The sequence below is a fragment of the Trachurus trachurus genome, assembly GCF_905171665.1.
Source record: "Trachurus trachurus genome assembly, chromosome: 18".
Lineage (NCBI taxonomy): Eukaryota > Metazoa > Chordata > Actinopteri > Carangiformes > Carangidae > Trachurus > Trachurus trachurus.
Window position 1 is genome coordinate 1383652 of NC_139909.1, and position 21176 is coordinate 1404827.

The following is a 21176-nucleotide window of genomic DNA, read 5'->3' on the forward strand; positions in this document are numbered from 1 at the left end:
CAGGTTGTATGGAACCATACTTCCTGTCGGCTCCATCAGGTCCATGTTTTTAGATTGTTGTGGACTATCTCTCAGTTATTTCTTCTGTTAGTTATTGGTTTTGTAGCCTATAAGTTAGTTGAGTTAGTTGATATTCAAATCAATAATCTGTATAAACACCACAACCAGGGACATATTCATCTGGAAGTCAGCTCATACCACGGCTCATTGAAAGGTCGACACCAGCTGGAAGAGATAACTCAGCCCGCTCAAACATTTAACATAATAGGCTGTGTCTTTACAAAACTACTTAACAACATCACCTCCCAGAAAAATTACCATTTAGTAACTAAACAACAGCAACATGTCTTGTCCAAAAGATCATAAAATAAAAATAAATGTTATGTAACAATGAGGTAAATAATCCATAAAATGGGCCTAAACTAAGACAATAACATGGATGGATCAACGCTGCTCAGTCTGCTGTCTCAGGTTAACTGAGGTTAACACACACTAACACACACACACACACACACACACACTCTAACACACACACACACACTCTAACACACACACTCTCTGTGTCTTACACATGGGCTTCAGCTGACTCAGCAGGTCGTCTCGGCTCCACCTCACGCTGTCATGGCGATCGGCCACCGCACACAGCAGCGGACTGCATTTCCCAGAATCCTCCAGGGACGGCACATTCAGGTAGTGGACCAGCACAATGTCCGGGTTCTGGAGGACACACACACACACACACACACACACACACACACACACACACACACAATTGATTTATTAACACACACACAATGTATGTATTAGAACGTAATTCAGTAGCTCAGACATCAATATGAACACAGTGCTGTGTGTGTTTAGCGTTTGGTAATGATTATCGATTTGATTTTTGATTATTGCCCATCATTGATTTTCCATTTTCCAGTAACGATAAACGAGATGAGAAGTGTGAAGGTGTAAACCAGGGGTCGGCAACCCTAGGCACACGTGCCGCGGTTGGCACGCCGCGGCATAATCATTGACACGCTGGCACCTCCACCGCTAAATTTGACGGTGAGCGGCCTGACGCTGCGTCGTTAACGCCGCCGCTGAGTCGGGGAAGACGCACCGTTACCGTACCGACGAGCTACGTGTCCCTTTTTAATCTCCTCTCCTTCAGCCTCACGTTCTCACCCCAGCTGTTCTGTTATCAATCAACCTGACGATGACGCTACTGCAACCCAACTACACAGCTGTTAAATGATTGGCTGTTTATCTGTCACTCACAGTGTCCAGGTCTGTTTCATTCTGATATGATATTCTGACTGATATTCTGGATGCACTGTAGTCTCTGTTTCAGCATTTTCCTCCCACTGCGATATGTTTTAATAGGATAGAAGTTTCTGAAAAGCAGTGTTGTGAACTTGGATCAAGGTCCCTCTTGTGAAAAACGGGAAAATATTTTCAAAATATGATTTGATGTGGGCTATATAGATTAAATGATTTTATCTATCCATATATACAAAAACAACATAACGTTGTTTAGCCTATGTATTTTGTGTCACATTGTTTTATTGTAGTAGCACACTCATTGACAAGAAAATTTCAAACCGGCACTCCATGTCACAAAGGTTGCCGACCCCTGGTGTAAACTGAGGTTCAACGTGTTCCTTCCACAACGACACAAACCAACATTGTGCATCACAACATTCTGGGCAGTAAATAATAATAGTAATGTTGATAAAGTTTCTTTTCTTGTATCTGTTTATTCAGCTGTGATCCGTTGCTCCACTATTTATATTTACATTTCCCTTCTTGTAGTTTTATACTAACCCTAACCCAGTGGGCGCGGTAAATCGGCAGTGAAATCGCTGCGAAGCGCCGAGCAACAGAGATCCTGAGTGAGCCGGAGCCCTCCTGTTCACATCACTGCATTTGTCAATCGCTGTGTTTTATATGGAAAATTAACCGGATTCTCTCGCTGCTGTTTCTTTGTGCGACTTCCTGCCCGGCTTGATGGGATCGCTTACGCTTCTGCCCCTCAGCTCTGTATGTGTGTGTGTGTGTTCATCTCACGTGCGCTGTTTAGATACTGACAAAAACGCACACACATAAGCTGGAAAGTTGGCTCATCTGACAGCTGTCATTTGGGAGGTGAAGGCAGGGTTTCTGACGTTGATGAATCACTACAAACTGTATGTTACAGTATGAGCAGCAGGGACGATCAGGTTGAATATTGTAAATCAAAAAATGTAAAATAAATAAAAATAAAAAATAAAACTACAGTAATTACATTGTTCAGGTGCTTGAAAATACAACGAAAAGAATACTGTTATTAACCACTGAACTAACCCAAGTGTGTTGCAGATGTTTGTGGTGTGAACGCCCTCTAGTGGACACATGACGTAATAACAAGACTAAGATGGTACAGGTGGATGTAATGAGATAAAACACATTCAAAATTACAAATATAATTCAAATATTTACATAAGACGCTTTAATAAATGTGAATCTGACTGTGTGTGTGTGTGTGTGTGTGTGTGTGTGTGTGTGTGTGTGTGTGTGTGTGTGTGTGTGTGTGTGTGTGTACCTGCAGCAGCCAGTAGCAGCGTCTGTGGAATGTTGGCACGATGGAGGAATGGACGTAGCAGCCGTACAGGCACTGGAAACGACACCGACACCAGCAGGTTAGGGGTTAATTAACGCCACTATGACATCATCAGAGACACACCTGAGTGACATCATCAGCGATATTTTTTTTCGTAGGATGAGTCCGGGAAAGTCCCACCTTTCCCGCCGTTCCAGCCTCTGATTGGCTAGATGGGCTCCATATTCGACTCCGATTGGCTAGAAGGGCTCTCGCCTGATTGGTTGTTTGATTTGGCTGTGAAACGGCTGTGAAACGCAGGCTGTCGGCAAAGTGTGATAAGTGTCTAGGGTTGTGTCCGAAATCACTCCCTCATTCCCTCCTCCCTACTCACTATATAGTGAATTCAATATAGTGACTCACTGGTCAAATAAAAAAACACTTTCGGACACTACTCCGCCGCACAGTTAATGGCGTATTACGTCGCGTAATTAAAACGTTCCGACCGTGATAATAACGGCCGGTGTAGGTACCATGGATACAACCATGGCAACGGCCGGTGTAGAGGAGTAAAGCAATATATTAAGCGGTATTATAAAACGTAAAGGTGAAATCCGGCGATCTGATTGGTTGTTAACCGTGGTATATTGAGCATATACCACGGCTACTATTCTAAAACCTTATCACAGCGTAGGCTATCACTCCGCGTCAGGCACGTATGACTGGTATGAATGGAAGTTGTTGTCATGTATCCATGACAACGGACTGTTGCCGTCCGTAGCAAATACAGCTGATGTTTTTACGATGTTAAAAAACGGACTAAAGTAGTTGAATTCACATGTTTAAGGTGAACTTTCACCTCCGGGGAGGGTTAACAATGGTAGAGGGGACTGAGCAGTGACTTTCACCTGAAAAAATGCGGAGGAAAAGACGAGCTGCAGAGCTACTTGGAGCTAACGTCTGGAGAGGTGGGACTATTTTTTCACAGTGAGGCTATTTTATTGGATAATATGTATTTCTGGTTGAATAAAACTACATGAAATTGATTGCGTATCCCTCTTTTATATTGCCTTTATTCGTAACCGTTTTATAAAAGCAATATATCACTCCAGTCCGTGGTATATGCTCATTATACCACTCCAAGGGGGTTGTCGTCCCTCCGCTTCGCGTCGGGCCGAACAACGCCCCTTAGCCGTGGTATAATGAGCATATACCACGGCCTGTCGTGATATATTGCTTAAATATATTATATTTAAGCATCAAAGATGTTCAATCAAACCCACATAGTTTGAAACAACGTTCAAAACGCACACAGCCAGTGTCACAACTAAGCATAACGTCCGCTAGCTTAATGCTAACGTTAATGTAAAACACCATAGACGGGCTAACAGAAATTAGCCTCGCTATCCAGAGTCCGTGGTCAGTTTATAACACTTGTTAGGAAATTTGCTCTGACGTTTGTTTTGGGATCTGTGGATGGGATATCTTGCCCAGTGACCATCGGATGCTCATTACATTTCGCGGTGAATTGTGGGATAGATTCAGTCACTATATAGTGAACATTAATAATCACTAAACATTCGGACACCACTACAAAAGGGCGTGGTCACTATATAGTGAGTAGGGGGTGATTTCGGACACAGCCTAGATCTACCTGGACTCTCTCTACTTATCTAGCCTGTCTAGCCTCTACCTGGTCTTTTTACTAAACTTAACCAACTCCTTTCTTCGTTGCCTAAACCCAACCAACGGCACAATTACACTTCCCTCAAACTCTAAATGTAAACTTGGAATATACATTTAAAAACTAAATTTTTCGCAATGTGAAGCCAGCGGGGATCGAACTCGGGTTCACCACACCGCAGGCGAAAACGCAAACCGCTACGTACGCCATGGTGTCTGATTACATTTAATATTTCAGTTGGTGTGTATTTTAGTTTACTACAGTACTGTTGTGAGATGACGTCAATCGGAGGAGAATTCATCCAGCCAATCAGAGGCGGGGAAGGCGGGACTTTCCCAGACCTATCCTACGAAAAAAAATATTGCACATCACCCCCCCCCCCCTCACCCCTCCCTGACTGACTGACTGACTGACCTCCATGCCCTGGACCTTGAGCTTCATGTGGTCCTCTCTGGTCGTCTTCCCATCCTTCCTCTTCTTCCAGCAGTATCCGTCCTTCCTGTACTTCACCTTCTTCCTGTTGTACAGGATGATGCTGCCGTTCTTCGGCCTCAAACACACACACACACACACACACACACACACACAATTATTATTATCATTGATTTATTTAGTCATTTTTAATACATACAGCTGCATCTCAATCAATTAGAACATCATAGAAAGGTTTATTTATGTCAGTAACTCAATTCAAAAAGTGAAACTAACACATTATATAGATGAATGAAACATCTCATGTCTTTATTTATATCATTTCTTCTATTTGTAATAATTATAGCTTCACATTTAATGAATTTAAACTCAAGAAATTGAATATTATGAAAGACCAGTTTATTTATGTCAGTCATTTAGTTCAAAAAGTGAAATCAACATTATATAGATCCATTATTACACAGAATGAAACATTAAATGTCTTTATTTATATAATATCTTCTAGTTGTAATGATAATAGCTTCACATTTAATGAATTTAATCTCAAAAAATTGAATATTACGAAAAACCAGTTTATTTATGTCAGTCATTTAATTCAAAAAGTGAAACTAACATTATATATATATTATATAGATGAATGAAACATTACGTGTCTTAATTTATTGACTTTCTTCTATTTGTAATAATTATAGCTTCACATTTAATGAATTTAATCTCAAAAAATTTAATATTACGAAAGAACAATTAAAAAAAGCATTTTTCATACGGAAATATTGGAATTCTGTAAAGTCTGTCTGTCTATATTGACTCAATACTTGGTGCTGCTAAAACAGAGAATATGATTGGTTGATATGATAATTGGAAAATTACAAATAAAGTGTTTAAATACTTGTTTATGTTTGACTTAAACTAGTGAAAATGGACTTTTCCATGATATTGTAGTTTATTGAGATGCAGCTGCATGTTTCTGTGTGTGTATAAGTATGTATGTAGTATCTGTATATATGCGTGTATATAAATACCTGGTCTTCAGGCTGCAGGAGAGCCACTCATCATGTCTGTCAAACGATATCAGGTAGGAGGCGATCTCCTGCACACACACACACACACACACACGCACACACACACACACACACACACACACACACACAGGGTCAGCCTTTCAGAATAAAACCACAGCACATAGGAGGCTGTGGAAACGCTGAGTCAGTTTATGTAGATTTCTAAATGTTTTTAAGAAAGTGCAGTTGCTATTCACAGGTGTTAGTGGACGTGTTAGTGTGTGAGTCTGAACTCTTCTCGTGAATGAAGAGCAGACATTTTAACAGCCACATCCCATAGTGTCTGTCCCTTCTTCTTTGTGTGTATGTCTTTTCCAGTGAACGCAGTTACGCCACCGTACTTTGATATCGACCTGACTGGGAAACAACCGCCTCATGAGAGTGTACGCAGGTGTTTGACTCATATCCAGGTGTTAAAGGCCCCATGGCATGAAAAATGTGATTTTTGTTATTTTTTCATGCTTGGGGAGGTCTCTGGGCCACGTATAAACTGCCCCATGCATCAAACTGGTCATAAACGGAGAAACACACACCGCCCATTTGAAGGAACTGTCTCTTTAAGACGAGCAGATAGCACTTCCTCCTTTCTGTGATGTCACACACAAGGTAACTCCGCCCACTGTGACCAGTTGTTTTTTTTCAATTTCTATGAATGCAGCTTAGGTTTCAGTTACTTGCCTGTGATTGGCCCGACCACATGCCACTCTAAAACAGTCAGCCAATCAGAGGAGAGGTTCTCATTCTCTCTTCTGATTGGCCAAATGACCTGTGCCCGTTAGAACTCCAGAAAGAGGCAACAGAAAGGGGCAATATAAACCATATTAAGCAGATCACAGGTACTCAAAACCAATGATACATCTTGTTAGGGAAATAAACCCAGAGAAAAGTGCACAGCATGGGCCTTTAATGTAAACACAAGCAGTGACATCACAGCAGTGACATCACAGCAGTGACATCACAGCAGCTTGCTGGGCTCGTACCTCGTTAGTGTTCCAGCGCAGACGCTCGTTGGGAAGTCCGGCGGAGCGCGGCAGACACTCCAGCAGCTTGTTGGGCAGGAACACTTTCCTCTGGCCTTTGTTCTCTGAGGAGCAACAACAGACACACACACACACACACACACACACACAGAGAGAGTTAATAACAACCTACAGTAGATCAATAAAACCCTGTGGTGACCTTTGACCTTCAGCCTCCTCATCCCTCTACATGTATGTTCTTACTTTACTCCTAGTCTTTTGTGTTTCCTCCTCATCTGGGCTCTAAACTCACTCGACCTGTTTACATGAACACTAAATACAGGGATGCAAACGGGTCAGGACCAAAAAAGAGAGGAATTTCCCGGGGGGGGGGGGGGGGGGGTGCTCAACATATTACAATATCTACATTACAATATCCCGGAAAGGCAATTTCCAGTAGTTCAACCCCAACCAAGTATTGAGTGCATATAGATGGACATAGTTTTCAGAAGGTCAACATTTCTATATTAAAAATGCTTAAAAAAAAAAAAAACCTTTGCAATATTTCAATTTTGGAGATACTGATTTTTAGGTCTTCACTGAATGTTAGTCATAATTATTACTATTAAAATAAACTGAATAAATAAAGACATGGGATGTTTCATTCAGTGTGTAATGGACATATAGGCCTATATAATGTGTTAGTTTCACTTTAATTGAACACATTCTACATTGCGGAGGCGACGTCTTTCCACTTAGGGCTTCCTTCACCTCTGAAACGGGGCAGAGCTCCGTGGAAATGTCGTGCCTACATTGGAGGTCGGCTGTTATCAGTATAATCAGAGACCATGAATGAGTTCGCCTCAGTTTCACGTGATTGTCACTGTCAGCCTGTTAGAAAAACATTTTACTGACCCCAGCTGAGACGCTGAGACCCCCCCCCCCAAAAAAAACAAAAACTCTTTGGATCTGAACGATTCACACAAGTCACCTAATTGGTCATGAAAAAAGCGAGTTGAGCTTTTCGGTGCGCTGTTTGCATCCATGTAAATAACACAATAAATCTTTTTTTTTTAAGTATATTTTTTGGCTTTTTTGCCTTTTTTATTTGACAGCACATAGTGAGACAGACAGGAAAGGGGGAGGCAGAGAGAGGGGGAATGACATGCAGGAAAGGTCTGCCTGACGCGGGATTCGAACCGGGGACGCCTGCGTTGAGGACTGTAGCCTCTACATGGGGCGGCCGCCTTAACCACTGCGCCACGCACCGCCCCATAACACAATAAATCTTCAGTTTCCAGGACATTTCACTTGTTTTTCTCCGTTTCCAGGACAGGTTTTCCAGGTTTTCCAGGACGTGTGACGTCACCCACCCACCAAACCAAACCAACACCTGGCCGTTACCGCGGCAACCGAGCCAGCCGGCACAGTCGCTGTCTGACAAGACGAGACTGGATGGGATGGGATGGGACTGACCTGTCTCCGTGGAAACCATCTCCTTGTTGCTCATGGCGACGAGTCCATGCAGGACGAAGTCTCTCTCACACGATGGACGACCGCCGGCGCTGCCCCGCTGCACACACACACACACACACACACACACACACACACACACAGAGATACACACACACACACACACACACACACAGAGAGACACACACACACACACACACACACAGAGAGACACACACACACACACACACACACACACACAGTGATCAGTCAGGAACAACAACAACAAGGTGTGTAACAGGAGATGCCAGCATCACACACACACACACACACACTCCTCCAGCAGGCAGCTCCCTGTTGCCTGGCAACGGCTGCATTTGCACCCACTTTAAATAAAGACAGCGTGTGTGTGTGTGTGTGTGTGTGTGTGTGTGTAGTTATATAACACTGTGGGTTTTTTACATGCAGCCACACAGTGTTAATCACACCTGACTCACTGTCAACACACACACACACACACACACACACTGAACTAATCATCAATATGATCGATCAGCTCATCAATACCTGTCTATCCACCGCCTTGTTCCGATCCACAGTAACGACAGCTGCTCACAACTTATAAATAAATATATAATAATAATAAAAATATTGATAATAAAAAGGCTGAAAACATGTATCGATTATCTAGATATTAACTGATTGGCTGTCATCATCAGCACCAATCAATCGATCGGTGTGATCAGCGCAGGTTGAGCTCAGCCTGATGAGTCTCCGGAGGCCCCGGCTCAGACCGCGGGCTGGCCTGGCCGCCGTGGCCGCCTCACGGAGCTCCTCCCCCGGCCGCAGCCGCTCAGCCGCTCCGGGAGGCTAATGCTAATGCTAATGCTAACACCAACGGTCCCGACGCTGCTTCTGCTTCAGCTCCCTGTAACATCAGTTAAAAACACATCCGGCGACACGACAGCAGCTTTTAACCCGGGATAATCTCACATCACATGCTGAACCGAGCCGTGCCGTGCCGAGCCGGGACAGCGACTTATTTAGACCCGTTAACGGATCAATAAATAAATATTATGATCAACTGTTTGGTTTGTTTAGCTGCTCCGTTCAGTTCAGTTAGCCGCGGCTAGGCTAACGTTAGCTCCGTGGAGAGCCTCTCCACCTCCGGGTTGAGACAACCGGACCCAGGCCGGCCAGAGGGGACCGAACCCCGGACACACGCTGCTCGGTGACCCGGTCCAACCGCCGGAGGAACCGGACCGAACCGGACCAGACCGGAGCAGCAGAGCCGTTCATAAACAAGTCAGTTAAAAACCCCTTTACCTTCCGCCTTCAGCACAGCCGCCATCTTCTCTGGCTCTGACGTCACCGCGTAGTGACGGCGAGGAGGGAGGGGGCGTGGCCTGCTGTCACCGCGAGCAGGTACTCAATGTTTACACTTTACAGGTGAACAGGTAGAAATATAAACCAACAGGTATCACCGTGAAACTCAACAAGTTTAACACTTACAGTAAGACAAATATTTTTTGTATTACAAGTTTTGTCAGATCTTATGTTTAAAGGGACAACGAGGAGTTTCTATTTGGTTATAAAAAAGTCTCATATTAATGTGGATGAATCTCCGTTACCACTTGTTAATGGTCCATTTTAGATAAATCTATGGTTTTGTCTCTATGGTTATTTTGTTATTATTAGTGGAGGAGGAAATGCTGGGCGAGCCGACCAGCGTTTCTTTACTTTGGGTTTCGTGGCGAGTCATGAGAATAACGCCGCCGAATCTCCGTTTATGGTGGGAACTACGACGGTATGTGATCGTCTTCCAACCTCTGACTTTAATTCTTGATGAATGAAAACATGAGTCTGTCTTGCACCGGTCAAAGAATTTCACAGTGCGCGGAGGCTCATAAATGTAGTGTGGAAACACTTCGCTTTTACAAAACTCCTCGTTGTCCCTTTAAATGGACAACGTTGTATCCACAGCTTCTCCACAGCTTCTGACGCTGACCCTCATTCCTACATTTCCTCTCTTTGTCAATTCCTTCTGCTAATTCAGCATGGCTTCAGCTATGGCTTTCAGCATTCACACGCATTTTCCTTATGGAAATGCTCTTTCTAGTCATTCTCACATCTTCCGGCATTTTTTGCAGTCCGACTAGTCCTGTATACTTTCTGCTACTTCAACTATTAAAACATCAAATTGTGCAGCTTCTTCTGGACATTCATTTTTTGTATATACTCTTTATACTTTTTCTCAAATATTAAAAAGGGACAACAAGGAGTTTCTCCATCGGCAGAACGAAAAATTCCGCGGCAATAAAAAAGTCTGATATTAATGTGGATGAATCTACGTTACCACTTGTTAATGGTCCATTTTAGATAAATCTATGGTTTTGTCTCTATGGTTATTTTGTTATTATTAGTGGTGGTGGAAATGCTGGGCGAGCCGACCAGCGTTTCTTTACTTTCGGTTTCGTGGCGAGTCATGAGAATAACGCCGCCGAATCTCCGTTTATGGTGGGAACTACGACGGTATGTGATCGTCTTCCAACCTCTGACTTTAATTCTTGATGAATGAAAACATGAGTCTGTCTTGCACCGGTCAAAGAATTTCACGGTGCGGAGGCTCATAAATGTAGTGTGGAAACACTTCACTTTAACAAAACTTTGCTTTCCAAACTACTTTTGGAAAGCAAAGTGTTTACTACATTTACCATGAGCCTCCGCGCACCGTGAAATTCTTGGACCGGCGCAAGACGGATATATTGAGAACGGTTACACCATATTAAGATATATTTTAATGCATCAACATATTATAAACACATTTTGACAAAAAATTGCAATAATTTTGTTTTTTTTAATAAATTATTGCCTTAGCATTATTTTTGTCCAAACCCTAAGTAACTAGCATTTTGGTGGTCTTCACACAGGGTGCCTCCGGTTTGAAGGCTGTCCCTCCCAAATCTATGATTGGACATTCGAGATGTCATGTGATTTTGATAATGCAATATCACAGCTTGTGTGAGCCCACATTTACATTAACTTTCTTTTGCTATAGGAAGACCTACACTCATTTAAAGCTTAAGTGTCCCACATTAGGCGAAATCACCCTATTAGTTTTGTTTTTCTTTATTGTTTAACAACTGATCAAAACATGTGATTAAATAGAGTTAGTACTGCGGCTGCGTGTTGAGTGGACGACCAGCAGGAGGCGTCAGTGAGCGACACAGAGACCAGAGACCGTTTAGAGAAAATATCTGTGGTTTATTTTGTATAAAAGTGGAGCGTGTCGTCCAGCGGGGGGCGCTGCGCTGCGCCGAGCTGGCCGAGGCTCTGGGTGGCGCCGCTGGTGGCGTTGGCTGCTCCTCCCTCGTTACCATGACGACTCAGACAGGAAGAAACCAAGGCGTTTCTTTTCAAATTAAAACGTCTTTATAAAAAGAAGGGGCAGCAGCTGCCCAGTCGGTCGTGTTTCTGTTTTAAACCCTGACGTCGTCTTATTTTGAAAACCAAACAGGAAACACACGTTATGAATGAAATCATTGTTCATTTAGTTTTAAAGGGATAGTATCATGTTTTTTAAAGTGTGGTTGTATGATCTACAAATAGCCCCTAAGTACTTTAATTGCAGTAGAAGACTCTCTGCACTCCTCCCGTTAGCAACGCCAGCCCATAATAGCCCTGCCCAGAGATTTACAACATACAGTGTTGTGAACAGACCCAAAGAAACGGCCTATTTTCACGGCCTAAAAGAGGTTTTACCTGAAAAAAAAATACACAGTTCCATTGTTCGCTATAATATAATTTTTTCCAGCCCTTCAAAGTGCAGGAAAAACACAGTTTTTATTTGGACCTAACCAACTCACGTATCCCTCTGCCCAGGGTTAGCGCCCGCTGAAAAATTATATTATAGCGAACAATGGAACTGTGTTTTTTTTTTCCAGGTAAAACCTCTTTTAGGCCGTGAAAATAGGCCGTTTCTTTGGGTCTGTTCACAACACTGTATGTTGTAAATCTCTGGGCAGGGCTATTATGGGCTGGCGTTGCTAACGGGAGGAGTGCAGAGAGTCTTCTACTGCAATTAAAGCTTAGGGGCTATTTGTAGATCATACAACCCCACTTTAAAAAAAATGATACTATCCCTTTAAGGTGACAAACATTTTGATCGTTTTCCTTTCTCTGCTGCTGACTTCCTGTGTGGCTTTTAATGTGAAATGCCGAACAGGAAGTGTCAACGGCTCATTCACATTGTTGCTGCTCCTCCTACAAAATAAAAGCCTCAGCTGCAACAACAGTGTGGCGTTTCTGTTGAGCTGCGTCAACAAAAACTCATCACTTCCTGTTGTCTTTTCACAATAAGAGCGAGTTGACTAGAGGGCAGGCGGACAGGAAGTAAAGTCAGCAGCAGCAGCAACAGCGCCACCAACAGCTCACACAGAGAACTACAACAGCTGGACGACCGCTCCAGACCCAGGAAGAGGAGTTAAGACTTCAACAGCAATAATCAATCAATAACCAATATCTGATCAACTTCATCAGCAGTGAAGAAGAGAGTAAAAAAAAAAAAAAAAAAAAAAAAAGAACAAAAAGAACAACGAGTTCACGGCAGAGAGAGAGAGAGAGAGAGAGAGAAGTTGAAGAAGAGAGAGAGAGAGGTTGGTTTACAGTGGGAAGAAGAAAAGAAAAACAAGCTCAGATTTAAACTCCACAGGAACAACTCTGTGTGTGTGTGTGTGTGTGTGTGTGTGTGTGTGTGTGTGTGTGTGTGTGTGTGTGTGTGTGTGTGTGTGTGTGTGTGTGTGTGTTGACATGGCGACGGCTCAGCTCCAGGGTCAAAGGTCAAAGGTCATCACATGCCCTGCCTGATGCTCTGGATGATCTGGAAGATGGCTGCAGAGGAAACACAACACTCACTGTTAACAACTACAACTACAACACAACACAACATGATACAATATAATATATGATGTAATAATATAATTTAATTTAATATAATATAATATAATATAATGTAATGTAATGCAATATAATATAATGTAATGTAATGCAATGCAATGTGATGTAATGTAATATATGATATAATATAGTATAATACATAATATAATGTGATATAATATGATATATGACATAATATAATATATAATATAATGTGATATAATATGTAATGTAGTATATAATATAATATATAATGTAATGTAATATTACGATATGTCATATAATATAATACGACATAATAAACTATATATGTATATGTCGTGTAATGTAATATAATATAGTATAGTATAATAAAATATAATGTGATGTAATGTATAGTAACATATCTAGTAATATATGATATTATGTAAATTATTATGTATTATTATTATGTAAATATGTGCAACCATGTGAAGAATGTATACCATGAATGGAATAAATCAAAATAAAATGAAATATAATATATTATATCGTATTACTTTACATTATATTTTATTTTATCATATATTATATTACATTATACTATATAATATACTATAATGTGATGTAATGTAATGTAATATAATATAATTTACAATACAATAAAACTTTATTGTCCACCATCGTGGAAAATTGTCTGAGATAATATAATACTGTATATAATATAATGTGATGTAATATATAATAGTATTATAATATAATATATGTATAATAATATAACAAATATAATATGATATAATATATGATATAATGTCGTATAAAAAAAGAGAATAGAATGTGATATAATGATATAATATAAATAATGTAATATATTACATTACTTATATTATATCACACAGTAATGAAATTAAATTGCATTATCATATATATGATATAATGTAATTTAATTTAATATATGATATAATGTAATATAATATGTAATGCAATGTGATGTGATGTAATGTAATATATGATATGATATAATATGAACCAGTAGTTTCATCTCCGTTGCCATAGTTACACGTCTGAGTGTTGTGGAACTCACCTGACCCACACACCACGAAGACGAAGAGGGCGAGCAGCCACGGCCCCACGGGAGACTTCTCATCGTTGACGGGCCGCTGCAACACACACACACACACACACACACACACACACACACACACACACACACACACACACACACACACACACACACACACACACAATATAATTATAGATAAATAATTCCCCTCATTTTACAGACTGGACCTTTAAAACTGAGAAAACTAACTCAAGTCTCCCTCATTTCAGACCATGTAGACTTTTTTGACCCCCACTCTTAAAGGGATAGTTCAACATTTTGTCAAATTGTCCCATTGCCATAATAATCCCTATAGTCATAGCAGTAGGTTCGTTACCTTTAATTGTCGGTGCAAGCTGTTTTTAGAACGGCGGAGCAGAGCCGTGAGCTGCTCAGAGCTACGCTACGGAGGCTCATTATGGGATTTCTTGGTTTCCCTCCATCAAACTCATCAAATACACAATCCAACAACTCCACAACGCTCTGGTGGACAAGTTGTGAGCTGCACATTCACCACGCTATGAGATAATAACACAACGTTACCACACAGAGTTGTTTTAGAGGGAAATACAGAGACTGTTGATGAAAAACTGTCCCTGAAGGCAACGTGCATCAGTGGTTTTACATGAATTTTGGAGTTGTTGGATCTAAATGAATGTAAGGAGCTTTAACTCTTGTTAGTGAGAATGAACTCTTTGAAAGCAGCTGCACTGATGTGCTGCTTTTAGGGGTTAGGGTTTCCTTCTTTGACAAACACAGCTTGTGTCCAATAGGATTTTAGAAAAAGACCTGAAAGTATCGAGTACTTTTCAGCCTTCCTACTAATTAACTCCAGTAAAAGTACAAATATATGTCTTGGAAATGTATTCAAGTAAGAGTAATATGTACCAAAGAAATCTAATACTCAAGTAAATTACAAATCCTCTGCATATGTACTTAAGTACAGTACTCAAGTAAATTTACTCCATTACTGTCCACCACTGATAATAATACACTGCTCAAAAAAATAAAGGGAATACTTAAACAACACATCTTAGATCTCAATTAATGAAATATTGCAGTTTAAAATCGTTATTCAATATATAGTAGAGTGTGTTGAAAACAAAAAAAATGATAAATGTAAATCACAATTATCATCCCAGGTTGATTTCACACAGGTGTGATATAGCTACTTGGAGTTACAATGTAGTGTTCCCTTTATTTTTTTTGAGCAGTGTATGAAGTAGAATTGACACGGCTGATAGCATTAGCCGCTAATGCTAATGCTACCTCCAGCAGACCGGGGCTGGCGGAGCGCAGCGGCCGCTCCAGGGAGCCTGTGAGGCGGGGAGAAGGAGTGAGCAGCAGCGGCCTGTGTGGACTGAGGGGATGATGCGTTCAGGGACACAGGTTAAATCAGACCCGACCTAGGCTGTACGTAACTAATAATACCGTAGTAATAATAATAATAATAATATAAAGTAGAATTGACACGGCTGATAGCATTAGCCGCTCATGCTACCTCCAGCAGGCAGACCGGGGCTGGCGGAGCGCAGCGGCCGCTCCAGGGAGCCTGTGAGGCGGGGAGAGGGAGTGAGCAGCAGCGGCCTGTGTGGAGCTGTGGGGATGATGCGTTCAGGGACACAGGTTAAATCAGACCCGACCTAGGCTGTACGTAACTAATAGTAACTAATAATACCGTAGTAATAATAATATAAAGTAGAATTGACACGGCTGATAGCATTAGCCGCTCATGCTACCTCCAGCAGGCAGACCGGGGCTGGCGGAGCGCAGCGGCCGCTCTAGGGAGCCTGTGAGGCGGGGAGAGGGAGTGAGCAGCAGCGGCCTGTGTGGAGCTGTGGAGGCTCCTTACCGAGGTCTTCTGGACGTGTCCCCGCTGTGTGATCGTCTTGCTGTGCCGCTCGTTGGCCACTTTCATCCGCTGCACCGCCGACATGTTGTCAGGCAGACCGACCGACCGACCGACCGACCGGACTGGACCAGACCACCGGGACCGGAGGAGGAGCAGCAGGAGGAGGAGCAGGAGGAGGAGGTGGAGGAGGTGCAAAGGAGGCCGGTGCCGGTGGAAGGAGCTTCCCGCTGGGCTGCAGCTGTAGGGAGCAGGAGCAGGAGGAGGTGGAGGAGGTGCAGGAGGTGCAGGAGGAGCAGGAGGAGCAGGAGGAGAGAGAACCGTGTAGATGGAGCTGGTTCGGTCCGGTCGGTGCTGCTGCTGCTGCTGCTGCTGCTAACGGTTAGCTTAGTTAGCTTAGCTCGCTGCTAGCGGAGCAGCTAACGGAGCTAGCAGTCACGTGACCGGGGAGCAGGAGGAGGAGGAGCAGGAGGAGGTGCTGCCCCCCGGTGGCGGGAAGAGGAAACAGCTGCTGTTACAATAGTCCAGGAAATCTAGTTCATTTTGGACCCAAAAATAGAACTAACTTAAAGGGACAACGAGGAGTTTTGGAAAAGCGAAGCGTTTTCACACTACATTTATGAGCCTCCGCGCGCACCGTACATTTCTTTGACCGGGCGCAAGACAGACTCATGTTTTCATTCATCAATAATTAAAGTCAGAGGTTCAAAGAGGTTCACATACCACCGTAGTTCCGACCATAAACGGCGATGCGGCTGCGTTATTCTCATGATTCGCAACGAAGGAAACGCTGGTCGGCTCGACCAGCACTTCCGCCACCACTAATAATAACAAAATAACGATAGAGACAGAACGATATATTTATCGAAAATGGGCCCATTAACAAGTATGGGTAGCGGAGATTCATCCACATTAACGTGAGACTTTTTTATAACCGAATAGAAACTCCTCGTTGTCCCTTTAATTGTAACCAGGGCCGGCCCTAGGATGTTGGTGGCCCCCTAAACAAGGTTTTTGTTTGTGGCCCACTCTAAGCACAAACACCAATCACTGGTTAAAACTGAACACAGACATAAGCCGGTGCATATTCTCATTTGCCCAGGTCATAGTATTTCAAAGGAGGTTAAATCGAAAGCAACTGGACTTAGTTATTTGTCTAGGAAAACCTAACAAATGAACACAGACATGTTTATGCCTCTGAGGTTTGAGGCCATTTTCTCGACTTTTACATATTTTCTTAAATTTATCTTTTTAAGATAGATGTAACAATACTCAAGTGTTTTATGTCTAAATATTAGACCCTCCGCTGTAAGCATACTGAGGCCAGTTTGTCCTAGAACACTGTAGAAAGAAATAATTTAGGCCAAATGCTGGAAATTTGAGGTCTGCTTTTTGAAAAATTTCAAATCCCTTGTGAAAACACTCCTTCAGTCATGAGAATGAACTGTTTTGGTGCTTGAAATAGGATATGAATACAGTAGCCTAATAGATAAGTGTAGAAAACAAGTCTAAAATGAAATTTTGTAAGATTGCTTTTTGAGCACAAATGTTGTCATTCTGCCGTTCTATTGTCACCAAATGTCTCAAATGTGAGATAAAAGAAGCTGAATATTGACTTCAAATTACATATACTAAATTTAGCTGATAGCGTGCGTGCAGACCTCAGGATGTTTAAATGACTTGAATGAACCTCTGTACCTTTCTGATCATGTGGCCCCCCACCTAACGGCTGTGGCCCTAAACAACCGCATAGAGTGTTTATGCCAGCGGCCGGCCCTGATTGTAACAGAATGTTTTTCACCGTCCATCATTTCTTTGAGGTGTCCAGAACAACATACTAAAAGTCCTAAGAAATCCTAGTTGGGGAAATATGTTTAATTCTCATCAATCCAACATTGATTTACTGTATAAAGTCTATGGTGCCAATAAGGCCAGACAACAATACACCCCAATGGGGCTTTTTTTTCCTTTACTGCTATCACAATGAAACTTTACACAATGAAAGTATTCATGAAATGTAACATTTTTTGTATTACAAGTTTCTTTGAAAATTAATTTGAATATGCAAATGAGACACACACTAATGGAATATGCCCAAATTTGTACATCCGAATAGGCTGTTTTCCCCTTTACTCCTACCACAATGAAACTTTACACAATTAAAGTTATACATGAATTAAAATTATACATGAAAAGTAACATTTTTTGTATTACAAGTTTCTTGGAAAATGAATTTGAATACGCAAATGAGCTCAACACTAATTGACTAATGGTCAAGAAGCCATAAAGCCGCGAGCAGCAAAAACAGGGGCCAAATAACTAAGTTCTTAGTCCGGCTCATATGTTGTTGAACATAACAGCATATTTAATATAACATCACACACAGTCGGTGAAACGACTTTAATGTATTCTGACTTTCTTCTGATGTTCTCTGCAAACTGGGGGGAAAGTCGTTAGGTAAGGCTTGTTTGCTAATAAGAAATGGATTTAGAAAGCAACTGGAGACAAAATAAGTCTTGTGGCAACCAGTGACCCAGGTAAGTGTGGCAAGTGACATCAAATTGTGTGTATGCATAGGTTAACTTACTGAATGGACATGAATGTGTTAGTTATTTGGCCCCTGTTTTTGCTGCTTGCGGCTTTATGGCTTCTTGACCATAACTCAATTAGTGTTGAGCTCATTTGCATATTCAAATTCATTTTAAAAGAAACTTGTAATACAAAAAAATTTACTTTTCATGTATACTTTCATTGTGTAAAGTTTCATTGTGGTAGGAGTAAAGGGGGAAAAAAACAAGCCTATTCGCATGTATTTTGGGCATATTCCATTAGTGTATGGCTCATTTGCATATTCAAATTAATTTTAAAAGAAACTTGTAATACAAAAAATGTTACATTTCATTAATACTTTAATTGTGTAAAGTTTCATTGTGATAGCAGTAATGGAAAAAAAATAGCCCCATTGGGGTATATTGTTGTCTGGCCTTATTGGCACCATAGACTTTATACAGTAAATCAATGTTGGATTGATGAGAATTAAACATATTTCCCCAATTAGGATTTCTTAGGACATTTAGTATGTTGTTCTGGACACCTCAAAGAAATGATGTATGGTGAAAAACATTCTGTTACAATTAGTCTGTCGGAAAATGCTATTTTGCCTGGACTACAAGGAAATCAATAAGATAGACACTGATCACAAGTGGAGACGGGAAAGATTGATAAAGGAGCCGTTACAGAAATATTAAGAGCACGTGGCGCGCTACATGTTAGCTACATGCTAATATTCTGCTCTAACAGGTGTGTCCTGTCCTGACATTTTGAGGACCGTTCCAATGCATTTCTGGGACAAAAAAATCTGAAAAGGTTTAAAGGGACAACGAGGAGTTTCTATTCGGTTATAAAAAAAGTCTCATATTAATGTGGATGAATCTACGTTACCACTTGTTAATGGCTCCATTTTCAATAAATATATCGTTTTGTCTCTATCGTTATTTTGTTATTTTAATTAGTGGCGGAAACGCTGGGCGAGCCGACCAGCGTTTCCTCACTTTCGGTTTCGCGGCCGCTGCCATTTGCTATCTACATGTTAGCTAGATGCTAATATTCTGTTCTAACAGGACGGACCACGGATAACTCTGAAACTTCTCCCAGCCCTTAGTCGACATGAGGGTGAGTAGATAATGAGTGAAATTTCAATTTTGGGTGAACTATCCCTTTAATATTTGAAAAAAGTATTTAAAAAATTGAATGTCCAGAAGAAGCTGCACAATTTGATGTTTTAATTGTTGAAGCAGCAGAAAGTATACAGGACTAGTCGGACTGCAAAAAATGCCGGAAGATGTGAGAATTCCTAGAAAGAGCATTTCCATAAGGAAAATGCGTGTGAATGCTGAAAGCCATAGCTGAAGCCATAGCTGAATTAGCAGAAGAAATGGACAAAGAGAGGAAATGTAGTATGTGTGATGACATCACAACAGCTGGCAGCACGAGGCCCCGCCCCCTAAACCCAGCCAGTCCAAATATGGGCGGAGAGGGAGACTTCAGTTCACACAGGTTAGTGGTGGTGATGGAGCTGCCACCTGCTGACCCGAATCAATACATTTCACGTACATTTCCGGTAAATTTCCAGAAACTTTCCATGGGAAGTTAAGCTGGGGAATTTTGGAAATATTCCAAATTGGAAACTTTCCATGGGAAATATGGGAATTTATAGGAACTATGGGGAATTTATGGGAATTAACTGGAAATTGTGGGTAATTTAAACCAACAGTATCATGTCCAAACATAAATGTAAATTTTGTTTTGTCATAATCAGACATCCATGCAAAATAACACAACTAAAAAACATAGTAGAACTTCAGAGTAGAACTTTATCAAGTTTTAATTCTTGTATGAACAATCAATTATTTTACTGAACAACAAAAACATGAATGTTGAGTAAAATATTAGTAATTACTTATTAAGGGCCAACCTTCAATTTTGTAAATTTTGGATTTATTCCCATATATTCCTGTTAATTCCCATGGAAAGTTTCCAACTTTGAAAATTCCCAGAATTTTGCAACCCTAAACACAACACAAAGGCTGTATTCGAAACCGCATACTCTCCTGCCAGTACGTACTGATTTGGCCAAAATGCAGTATGCAGTATGGAAACAAAAGCAAAATCTACAGTATGTGAAAAATTCCCGGATGTCGTACTGATTTGGGAAATATCTCCAGTATCTGACCAGTCTACATTGCGTACTGTATCCCACAATGCAATGCTCCCCTGACGTCTAACCGTAACCAAAGACGGTAGTGAAGTATCGGCCGTAACCATGTTGTATAGTTTAATAAAATAAAACTTAATGCAGACTGATGTGTTCATTGTAAAACATGTATTTCTTGATGTAAATGTGGTGGTTTGTGTCCGTAGGTTCCAGAGTCCCGAGGCAGCGCTGCTCTTCTGTCCAATACACACAGGAAGCTTCATTTTACATTCAGACTAACTAATGCTACTGATACAGCTGTTAGATTTCATCACTGAGACCAACATTTATCTCCTAGAAATAATTTAACCAGCCGGTGGTAAACCTCTAAAAACCTGCGGGGAAGTTAATTAGCGATCGTTTTCTCCTCCCGGGATGACGACGGAGGTTGGCCGGCCGAGCAGCTCGCACACAAACACACTAAT

The 21176-nt window shown here is 41.4% G+C and overlaps 2 protein-coding genes across 2 annotated transcripts in view; both read right to left on the reverse strand.

The window, feature by feature from the left end:
* camta2 (calmodulin binding transcription activator 2) overlaps positions 1-9526 on the reverse strand; it is a 41131-nt gene extending 31605 nt beyond the window's left edge. The window contains exons 1-7 of the mRNA XM_083992359.1: positions 9481-9526; positions 8179-8275; positions 6724-6827; positions 5705-5772; positions 4665-4800; positions 2570-2641; positions 570-717 (exon numbers count right to left, since the gene is read on the reverse strand). Coding sequence (XP_083848485.1) covers positions 570-717; positions 2570-2641; positions 4665-4800; positions 5705-5772; positions 6724-6827; positions 8179-8212 — 562 coding nt within the window. The 5' untranslated portion in view covers positions 8213-8275; positions 9481-9526. The remainder of the gene's footprint in view (positions 1-569; positions 718-2569; positions 2642-4664; positions 4801-5704; positions 5773-6723; positions 6828-8178; positions 8276-9480) is intronic.
* Positions 9527-12263: 2737 nt separating this feature from the next.
* Positions 12264-16366, reverse strand: LOC311001386 (stress-associated endoplasmic reticulum protein 1). The gene is made up of 3 exons (XM_083992471.1): positions 16002-16366; positions 14132-14207; positions 12264-13044 (listed from the first exon to the last, which is right to left on the reverse strand). Exons 1-3 carry the CDS (start codon positions 16083-16085, stop codon positions 13004-13006), a joined length of 201 nt encoding a protein of 66 aa, XP_083848597.1. The 5' UTR covers positions 16086-16366; the 3' UTR covers positions 12264-13003.
* Between the last annotated feature and the right edge of the window lie 4810 nt (positions 16367-21176).

Coding starts and splice junctions, on each gene's coding strand:
- LOC311001386 (XM_083992471.1), bottom strand. CDS start 16,085: ATGTCGGCGGTGCAGCGGATGAAAGTGGCCAACGAGCGGCACAGCAAG. Junction 14,208..16,001: donor GACACGTCCAGAAGACCTCG/GTAAGGAGCCTC, acceptor TGTGTGTTGCAG/CGGCCCGTCAACGATGAGAA. Junction 13,045..14,131: donor CTTCGTGGTGTGTGGGTCAG/GTGAGTTCCACA, acceptor TTTCCTCTGCAG/CCATCTTCCAGATCATCCAG.